The 11,461-nt window shown below is 42.5% G+C and overlaps 1 protein-coding gene across 1 annotated transcript; it reads right to left on the bottom strand.

The window, feature by feature from the left end:
* Positions 1–4,173: 4,173 nt before the first annotated feature.
* On the bottom strand, positions 4,174–5,689 carry LOC127785688 (PLAT domain-containing protein 3-like). The gene is made up of 2 exons (XM_052313089.1): positions 5,340–5,689; positions 4,174–4,321 (listed from the first exon to the last, which is right to left on the bottom strand). Exons 1-2 carry the CDS (start codon positions 5,681–5,683, stop codon positions 4,174–4,176), a joined length of 492 nt encoding a protein of 163 aa, XP_052169049.1. The 5' UTR covers positions 5,684–5,689.
* Between the last annotated feature and the right edge of the window lie 5,772 nt (positions 5,690–11,461).

Here is an 11,461-nt window from a genome sequence, read left to right as displayed (position 1 = left end):
GGCGTCCACGGATAGTCTTCTAGAGGTGCTCGTATGGGTAGGGAGGCGCCCACGGATAGTCTTCTAGAGGTGCTCATAGGGTAGGGAGGCACCTGTAGGGTTTGAAATTTCGGTTCGAAAATTCTAAAATTTTGGTAATTTCGCCCCCCTACCGACATACTCAAATCTCACCCGAAATTTTTGGTTTTTTGTAATTTTTTTTGAATTTGGTCAAATTTTATTCAAATTCATTCAAATTCAGTCAAATTTTCAAATAATTTCGGCCAAAAATTTACGAAATTACCGAAATTTCCGGTAATTTCGGTCCCCCGACATAAAATCCAATTTTGAAATTAAAAACCTTGATAACACCTGTGGTGACTTCATCGATCTCAAGATATACCTCTTAGAAAAGTTTTAGAAAAAAATACGGCAAAGTGCTAACCCATTTACAAGGGAAAAGAAGGCCTACAAATCCAACCATCGTCATCCATAGGTATGACCCATTCTTGGTTCGATTTGCTATTCATCTCTTGTGTGATTTTTTTATGGCATTTGACATTTTTTTTGGCCACTATGCACCACTTGCGATGTGAGCGGCAGCTCAAGGCCTGTGTCACCCAGCAATATGGCTAATGCTGCTCGGCGAGCGACACCGTTCCTCTCGTCGTCGTGAAATATAAAATTATGATCCTATATAACTAAAATTACATTTGTAAATTTAGTTAATATGACATGTAAGCGCACTGTAATTTTGATAAAAATAATGTGTAAGTAAATATGTATTTGTTATTTTCTTTAAAATATAAAATTACAGTCCTATATAACTAAAATTACATTTGTAATTTCAGTTGATATGACATACAAGTCCACTGTAATTTTGGTATAAGTAAATATGTATTTGTTATTTTCTTTAAAATATAAAATTATAGTCTTATATAACTAAAATTACATTTATAAATTTAGTTGATATGACATGTAAGTGCATTGTAATTTTGATAAAAATAATATGCAAGTAAATATGTATTTTTTTTTATTTTTTTTAGTTCGTTGGATGTAAATCTAAAGATAGAAAAAATCTAGGTGATTTTTTTTTAGAAATCACACGACAAATGGATAGAGTTAGCAAATTCGTTGTGCGTAATCGAAAAAAAAATCGGAAGCAAATTATCGATGGGCTGCACGTAGCCACGTACACAATTGCGTGACGAAACCCAATAGGAAAAAGTACACTGAAGGTCCCTCAACCCTCAACTTGTCATCGGGATAAAAAACGTCCTTGAACCGCAAAACCAGATAGCACGGGTCCCTTAGCTATAGAAAACCGGTCACAATAGGTCCCTCGGCGGTTTTGATCCCGGTTTTGTCCTATATGGCTGCTGAGTCAGCGTGAGACCCACGTGGACCCCACATGCCAGGATGCCACGTCGACACCTTTCTATTTCCCCTCTTCTCTCCCTTCTCTCTCACTTCTCTGCTTCTTTGCGCAGGCTAGCCGACGGGAGGGGAGGAGGCCGGTGGGGCGCGCCCACCGTGCGCTCCGCGAGGTGGGCCGCAGCGGCGTCGGCGTCGTCGTCGGCGGCCGCGCCATCTCCGTCCAGTTCGCCACGTACCGCTGGCGCAGACCCGTCCTCTGGCGCCGCGGCGGCGGCGGGGAGGCGGGTGTACGTGACCAACGTTGCACCGGGCGCGAGCGCGGAGCGGCTGCGTGCCTTCTTCGCGGGGTTCGGGGAGCTCGAGGGCGGCCCGTTCGGCTTCGACGCCGAGACAGGATTCTCCCGCGGGTGCGCGCTCTTCGTGTACCGCGCGGCGGAGGGCGCCAGCTCGCCGCCTACCCCGCCTGGAAGAGCAAACCACGCATGCCGCCGCCGCTGCGTGGAATCACATTTGTAAACAGATTACCACCCAATTCTAAAGCAATCAAGTTGGGAATGTTTGCTATACCAGAAGGAATTGATCCTAAGAACTGATTTAATCCCATGTGTATCAGTGTATGTACTGCCGTTGAGTGGAATGGTTTCCAAAAGAATTTGGCACATTGCCCTCAAAGCGATTACCATATATGGAGGACATTTGTAGCTCAGTGCAGTTGGCTAAGCTGTTCATAAACTCCAGATCTTTCTGGCTATGTGCATGGAATTTATTCAGCTCAAGATTTAACCAAGACAGTTTGGTAAGTTTGCCAATGGATCTAGGCACAACCCCAGTGAAACTATTGATTGATACTATATCGATCAGGTTTAACTTGGAAGCATTTGTCAATGAATTTGGGATATGCCCATAAAAGAAGTTGCCGCCCAATTGGAACTTTTGGAGATCTGGTAGAGAGTTACCGATATTGGATGGTAGCTCTCCGCTTAGATGATTGGAAGCAAGGGTAAGTTAAACAAGAGTAGAAAGATTCAGGATAGCTTGTGGAAACTGACCTGCCAATTTATTTGCACCCAGATGCAAGTATACTAAACCAGGCAACTTTGCAAAATCATTTGGTATGCTGCCATCGATGTTATTATACAGACAACTAAACCTTTTCAGCGTTGTAATATTGGCAACAGAAACAGGGATGGGTCCAGTAAGATTGTTAACTGAAAGTTGCAAGCTTTGAAAGCGTTGAGGCAAATCTGCAGGGATTTGTCCTACCAGATTGTTTCCATTCAGCCATAGCACCTTGAGGTTGGAACAGATTGCAAGATTAGGCATCCTTCTTTGCAATGTGTTATTGCTCAAGTATATGATTTGCAGGTGATGCATATTACCAAAGGATTGAGGGATCTCTCCGGTGAATGAATTTGCAGGTACAAAGAGAAATTTGAGGAATGTTAGGTTTCCAAGAGGAGACATCTGCCCAATTAATCCTCTATTTGTGAGGTTTAGCGCCGGCAGCGGTGACGCCACGGCAGCGGCGGCCGCGCGCGTGGTTTGCTCTTCCGGCGGGGTCGGCGTCGAGCTGGCGCCCTCCGCCGCGCGGTACACAAAGAGCGCGCACCCGCGGGAGACGCGTCGAAGCTGAACGGCCGCCCTCGAGCTCCCCGAACCCGGCGAAGAAGGCGCGCAGCCGCTCCGCGCTCGCGCCCGGTGCGACGTTGGTGACGTACACCGCCTCCCCGCCGCCGACGCCGCCGCCGCGGCGCCAGAGGACAGGTCTGCGCCAGCGGTGGCGAACTGGGCGGAGACGGCGCGGCCGGCGACGACGACACCGCCGCCGCGGCCCACCTCGTGGAGCGTGCGGCGGGCGCGCCCCACCGACCTCCTCCCCTCCGGTCGGCTTGCCTGCACAGAGAAAGAGAAGCAGAGAAGGGAGAGGAGGAGAGGGGAAATAGAAAGGTGTTGACGTGGCATCCTGATATGTGGGGTCCACGCTGACTCAGCAGCCATGTATGATAAAACCGGAATCAAAACCGCCGAGGGACCTATTGTGACCGGTTTTGTATAGTTAAGGTACCCGCGGTATCTGGTTTTGTGGTTCGAGGACGCTTTTGTATCATGATGACAAGTTGAGGGACCTTCGGTGTACTTTTCCAACCCAATATGTCGTGGTGGGCTGGTGATGGCTGCGTCTCCATAGCCCTGCAAAGTTCTTTGGCCCATTGGCAACCTGTTAGTATTTGTGTTTGGCCCATTTTGTTTTACTCCAACTTGGTGTATAATAATTCGATTTCATGTATGTAAAAACCTTGTCACTTGCAAAATTATACTATGATAGATCATATTTAGACTAAATTACAGTTCGAGCTAATTTTACATTGGTCGACCACTGTCTCTCTCTTTTTTTTTTCACTTTGTACCAGATAATTTTGTCTTTGATCTTTGTTTATAATTTGGATAACTCTAGACCACTTTTTTTGAGCACATCAACGAACACGAGTACATTGACTCTATATGCCGATGAACTCCATCACCCGTGGGCAAATCATATCTCTCTTTGGCGGACGCATGGTTAGACATGATTAGCAAGAGAATTGGTGTGGTCCAAAGTGTGAAAAGAAATTAAATTTAACTGGTCCAAAACAAAAGAAGATCAGTCAATAGATGGCACAAATTAAACTGCGGCAATTCAGTCCGATTGAATTGACTTATTTCCATCACGTTACACTAGGCAAAGCATATACACTAGCTGTGCCCAACTTATTTATTCATTTAGGTTACTACAGCACTGGTGATCGACATGGAGCTATAGCTGGATCGTTCAACCAATCATGGTGCCGCCGTGCCAATGCCGCAGCCCCTCCGCTCGGCGGTGAGCATGTGCGGCGCCTCGTCGATGGCCAGCCACTGATCCACCGCCCACCGGTGCGTCATCGACGGGAGGCTCCCCTGCGAGAGCTGCGTCACCATCACGTAGCTCACGTGTTGGAATTAATGAATGGGCCTTAGCCCACTCGAAGATTAATTCTTTGGAAAATCACAAAAGCCCACCTCATGAGATGGCATGCATGTGGAGTTTAGTACCACCTTGCTTATTCTAGAAGAGGGGGACCTCCTTAAAAAAGAGGATGCCCTCCTAGCCACTTGAAGCATGTGTGGTGGAGAGAAGAGGGGAAACACACGCGCGCGCTTGCTCGCCTCGCCTGGGCAGGGCAGGCGGCGCGCGGCACGACGTACGCGTCGAATGGTCCGAAAAATTGGCTTCTCACCCTTGCGCAGATGCAGCCTCCTTTTGCAGTTTTGTTTTGCTGCAAATTCGGATTCGTTTTTGTTTTGGAAACGTTCCGAAAAATTCGGTGCGTGCAAACGGCGTGGATTCGTTTTTGTTTTGGAAACGTTCCGAAAAATTCGGTGCGTGCAAACGGCGTGGAGTCCAGATAAGTTACGCGCGACTTATCCGGTTCGGTTACGCGCAGTAGAGATCGTGCGGGCGCCCTGATCAAGCGACCCTTCTCTATATAAACCGACCTACCGTCTTCACGGAACACACGCGAAATCAATCTAGGGTTTGCCTCCTACTCTGTACTGCACTGTCGCTCGTAGACTATTCCATCTCGCTCGCCGGCGTGCACCGGCGATCGGGAGAGCAGGTCTCCGGAACCTCTGCCTTCGACGTCCTGCACCGGGAGAAGGCGGCAATAAGGTTTTTGGGAAGCGCTTCGCGCGACTGCTCCCTGTTCGTTCGCGACGGCTCGCCTTCCTCTTCGCTCGCGTGTTTCGTGCCTTCGTAGACGCCTGCGAAAAGTTTCGACCAAGCAGCCGGTCTTTCCGTCACCTCGGTACGTGTTCAATATGTTGCGTATATTTGATCTGTTCATGTTATACTATGTAGTTTACATGTGTAGATCTAATGATGCGTTCATGCTAGTTTTCATCTGTAATATCATGATTTATTTATGGAATAGATTAAATCATTATATGCCTATAATCTCAACATCACGTACCACCCGGGCTTGTTCCCGGAGCCGTCGGAGGTGAGCACCATGTTGCAGGGCTCCGACGGCATGCAGTCGCCGGCGCCCCTGAACCGGTCGAGGTTCCCCTTCTCGAAGTAGTCGTGGCCGGCGGCCATCTGGCCCCACGACTCCAGGTTGGCGACCGTCAGCGTCGGGCCCCTGGCGGCGCGCACCTGCAGCGAGACGCGGGCGTCGGTGCCGGCGTTCCTCCGGCCATCGGTCTTGACGACGATCTCGAACGTGCACCGTGAGGTGGCGGCGGTGGCCGCGGCGGCGAGGAAGAGGATGAGGTAGCTGGCGAGGGCGAGGGAAAGCTTGTTCATGGTAAGCTTTATGTTATTTGTTATTGGATGTGGTATATGTGATGAATTGGGGAGTGAGTTTGGTGAGGTATTGCATGCCTCCACAATGTACCGTTTTATGGGAGGCAGAGGAGGGGTAAGGGCAATTGCACTAGCCAATGTTTTGATTAATAATAATTCTGTGACTTGTGGGATGCGCTACTGTGAGCTCTGACTGGGTGTGTATATTTTACGAGGGATATGTGGAAATTAAAATGGTCTGTGCCACGCGCCTTATCTTCTCGTAAAATTAGATCGGTGGCCGCCATTCTCAATTGACTAAACGCACCGACACACATGTGTACCCATCCCCTCTCTCCCCTCGGTCTTCGTTCGTGGCAGTACGAGTGAAAGTGCATGTTACATGAATGAAGAGAAGCTGTTATTAACATAATTTAGATGTTTTTTTTCTCTGATATCATTTACTCAAATTATACCATTGTGTTATAAAAGTCAAACACAAGAGTATTTGATATAAAAGCTAATTATACCATTGTGTTCGCTCAAATTATACCAAGCTACTACAAAACTACGGATTGATGATGATATATCACAAAACTACAAATTTAATATTATTTTTATTTGCTAAACACCATACAGTGGTAGGTACCCATATACATGTGCACACTCAACACTATAAACATATATACGCGTATATCCTGCCTTAATATATGAGCACCTCCAAAGACTGAACAACCGTCTTGGCTGAATGGCGAGCCCATGGCGGCACCCGGAGCCCATAGGGAGTGGGTAGATACTGCCGAATGAATATCTGGGAGGGACCCCCATTTAGGATGAATGCACACCAATTTGTCATAGACTCAGTAGGCCAGCTAGGATGTCCTCTAACGCTGTAGAGACGACAGACGATGAACAATTCGGGGTTGGAGGAGACTATATACAATTTGACATAGGTAGCAAGAAGAGGGAAGATGTAGTATATTGAGGGTTTCGAATAATAGATTGATTTTCACAATTGATTGATTATTGTTTCAATCAGTCTTGGCCCTTATATTTATGGGAGGGATGATCTTGCCTCTCTATCACTCTTGTCCATGTCCTAGTAAGTTTGAGAAGCTTTACAGTGAAGGAAACCCCAACGATCGAAGAAAGAAATATGAGGAAACTCCAATTGGATTCGAACTATATGTGCTAAAAGTCTGACCACCCACATATATACCTGCAGTCTGACCACAGTTAATTGTCCGGTCTAACTAGCCACACAATGGCGGTCGATCGACCTTCGCTGGGAAGTCTTGATATTTTTCAAATTTGGCTTTAACTTCCTATAAGTCTAAACTAGTGCTAAATTTGAGTATCGACAAATCGGGATATCTTGAAATTGACAAAGTCAACACATGCGTCTATCTGTTGATGGATATGTCCCCTACCACGCTAAAGAGTAATTTGTCGTAAATGTGAACACTCGTATCAAGTCTAGTACTTAAACCTAGATGGACAGGTTTCACTACCAGGAACCTAACCAAATTAAGTTACGATCACTTCGCAACACCAAATTTTTCATGAAACTAAAGATTTAAGCTAGAGGCTCGTAAATCTACATATTTAATAAAATGGTTATCACAAAACTACAATATTTTAGAGTTCAAATTCCTATCATATTTCTATATTGGAGTTATAAACACTGTAATTTTGTGATTTAGTTGGTTCTAAACCTGTAGACTACTGATAATTTTTTAAGTAAATTTATATTTTTGTGATATATAATCATAAATCTGTTGTTCTATGAGAATTTTGGTGCTCAACTGAGTTTTTTTTTATCCACCATCTTTAATCCAAAATCTATTGTATTGTAGTTTTGGGTTGATTAAAAAAAATGTGATAGTTTAGCCGAAGCATTTTTTTGTGAAAATTTTACTCTTACATTTCTATAATTATTTTCTGTTGACATAAATATATAGTATGTTTGAACCGTTAAAATTTGATGTTTTATATGCGAGGAGTGAATGTCTTATGTTGTACATTGTAAGTTAATTGCTTTTGGTTGTGTGAATCCTTTTTAATGTGGCATGTGGTATCCTAAGTTTACTTTTAAATATTGCACATGATCTTTTTTTATGTTTTAACTCTTTTTTTACATTTTAAAATTTAAAATTTTGTATTTTATGTATGATATGAAAATATTTTAATTATGGACATAATTATATATACTTTGTTATCAGAAATATAATCTACGATCTACTTTGTTATTAAGTGTAAGATTTTATTTTAAATATTAATTACTTTGTTATGTAATTTTGGATCGTAGATCGGATAAGTAATGTAAGAAAAAAAATAAAGTTAGTTAAATTTGTTTAGGGGGAGAATTGAGGGAGAGAAGGGAGAGAGAGAAAGAGAAGCAGTGGCTGGAAGGAGCGCCTGCTTTGTGGCATTTAAACAGCTCACCACGTGTACGTAGTTTCGTACGGAAAATATTCGTTCGCGATTCTGCATGTGTTGATTCAAAACAGAAGACTCTCCCAGACGGAGAATTTGACCAATATGCATTCCAATAGGTTAGAAAAACTGTTCAGTTTTCTAGTTTACATGATTGTTTTTTATTTGGGATGCCCACGTACGTACGCATATGTAGTTGACCACCACTAGCTAGTTATCAACCCACATGCACCTACCTATATATGGTCTATACCTCTAGAAAATATTGATATAACTAATTAAATCTATGGATATTTTCTAAAACATATATACTCCCCCCATCCAGAATATAAACATTTTTAGAGTTGGGCACGGTTACTAAGAAAGTAGGTAGAATTGAATATCACAGGGTTATGATTGGATGAGAAGTAGAGATATGTGAGAAATTTGAATGGTGGAGAATTGTGATTGGTTGAGAAGAGAATATTGGTGTAGAAGTTGTTATATTTTGGGACAAATTCTAGAGACTAGATGTTGTTATATTTTGGGACAGAGGGAGTATGTAAGTTTGCTTAATGATCCAATACTTTTTAATCTTTTCTTACTATAAAGTTATAACCCACTAACTCCTAAAGCTTAACATACAAAGATGCCACATCATCATTCACTAACAATCATTAAATTTAAACTTGAAGCAAACATATTATATTATCTATAATTTTATAATTTATTAAATTTTAGAGCTTTTAAAATGCAAACATGTTAAATCATCATCCCACATAATTTACACAATATTTTAATATATATTCATTATTTTTTATAATATGCTATGTACCTATATAGTTCATCCTCACTTATTTGATGTTATTTCTCTCTTCTATCATTCAGTTATATCATATAATTGTTTTTAGTGCTTAAATGATTGATCTATAGTCCAAATTATCTGTCTCCTTTTCTTCTCTCATTAATTCATAACACCTCAATTATTTTTAGTCTTTAGATGATTAATCTACGATCCAAACTATTTCAATACTTTTCTTCTTTCATAAAGTCATATCAGCTTACTTTTACATTTGAATCATCATTCTATATATCATTTAAATTTAAATCATCATAAACGACGTTAACTTATATAATTTTATGTTGTCTAGTTGTTTTACATATTATTTTTATTTATTATTATCATACTTAAACTCTCGCAGCAACACGCGGGGTTTCACAAAGTTTATATAATGTTCACCTCCAAAAAATCTATCTTACCTTCCTTCCGTAAAAACTTGTGAGCACGCTAGCTTTATTAATGATTTTCACAGCTTCAAAATAATTATCTGTGACTTGCTATAATGGCAGTGTATTGATCATTTAGAAATGTGATGCTTCGGGGCAAAACAAAGAGAGCTTTTATTGTTTTTACATTTAAAAACAAATTAAAAATCTAACGGTGCATAGTAAAAGTACTTCTAGCTACCACTTAAAACATAGAAAATTGCTATAAATACAACTAGTATGTATGACTTGTGTCCGACCAACACTTAGCTGCTACTCGCTCTGGCCCACGTGGAAAGAAGCAGACTCATATTTGGCTGATGAGGCAGGTCGGACAGGAGTAGGACGATGGGGTCGGACGTATAACACGATTCAAAAACATACTCTCCATCCAAAGTCCAATACCTATTTCTTTTAGCACCACAACTAAAAAGTAATAGTAATGCGAAGTGACCGTAGCTGGTTAGGTTTCTCATGGTAAAATCAACTCACCTGGATTTAAATCCTAGATTTAACATAGGTGTTCGTATTTACGGCTATTTATTCTTTCAGTTGTAGGCGACGTACCCGTCGACAATAAGACACGTCACCCGCGCTATCTCCGCTTCCACGCACACAGCCACACTATCCCTGCACCCCAGCGCGTAATGACACCGCCGTAGCGCCTCCCGACTCTCGACACCTCCTCACATGACATGTCCCCGCCACCAGCCGGCAGGTTGCGCCTCACTAAGTTGCACTCGTTGGCACTCCGCCGCACCTCCGGTCTTGTCGTAGGCTCTCCGGACCTCCCATTATATTGGAGAGATGAAGTGAATAATTCAAGTCATCAAACAAACATAATAAAACATCCGACGCCTTAAGAGAAGAATATTAGACATTGCTAGGCTAAAACATTGCTGGGCCTTTAACCTGCCAGTCAACTTCAGCCTGAGATGTGCCCATCAAACCACTTGAAGGTGGCGACAAGATGTGTTACACATTCAGGAGACTTGACAAAAATGGCTAAAGATCTACAACATCTCAAATATTCTTAACTCATACTCATGTGAATCTAATTTTCAGGATGTGCACTAGATTCACACTTTCATATTAAGCATAGTTATACATAGCAACAAATAAGATGGAAGCGATTATAAACTACATCTACTTTAGTTACACTGGCTGACCGGCCAAATAAATAATAGAACAGCAGAAGCTTGTCTACCCAATCCACAAGCACACCGACTAGGGGTTTACCCCCATTAAGTTTAGATCCTAGAAGAAGTAGTCGAAACCCGCATCACTCAAAGACTAAGTCTAAAACCTGCAAGCGAAAGGTTAATTCAACGGCAAGAGTCAGTATATTATTAGAAATAATGTACTGGCAAGCACCAAGACAAGCCTAACACCCTACTTGTAAGGCATATAATCAAAGAAGGCATAATATGGTTCCTTTTAGCATAAAGCAAGTTTTATTTGCCATATGGGCATCAAAGTAGGCATTAATCATGTATAAATTAATATGCACCTCATTGCCATCCATGGCAGCAAGGAGATCATTCTCAAATCTCATCACAAGTTAAAAGTAAATTTCAATATTTAGAAGAATAAACACAAGTCTATACTCAACACATATCCACACGGCGCTCATGACCGTGAGCATGGCTAATCGATTAGTTTTTACTCTGTAGAGTTTGTACACTTTACCCACATGATGCGAAATAATAATCATGCAAGAGCATGGCACACGATACATAAGTACCCGATTTATTACCCGCAACAAAGCTTTTCCAAAATTATGATTTAGCCTTACACCAGCATGATACGTGTCACTCCATCCTAAGCCATACACTTTATATGACCTAGAACCGTTAAGTGGCGGGCCAACGCCTTAAACTTAATGCCGTGGTGACGAACACAACAGGAACCCACCACGTGGCACAATACCGTTGTATTGGACAGACTTAGTCACCTAAACTACCACGTCGGTCGGGGTAAATAGGAAGTTCCTCTGAGTTATCCGAACTCATACACACCGGCCTACCAGAATGTAAGGCTAAACCATATAATTTACTAAGCTTGGGCTATCTCATACTAGCACATGTGGTTGTACTGTATACGAAATGAACTGACATT

The sequence above is a fragment of the Oryza glaberrima genome, chromosome 10, assembly GCF_000147395.1.
Source record: "Oryza glaberrima chromosome 10, OglaRS2, whole genome shotgun sequence".
Taxonomy (NCBI): domain Eukaryota; kingdom Viridiplantae; phylum Streptophyta; class Magnoliopsida; order Poales; family Poaceae; genus Oryza; species Oryza glaberrima.
The sequence above is the reverse complement of the archived record's forward strand: the minus strand, read 5'-3'. Positions and strand labels throughout refer to the sequence as shown.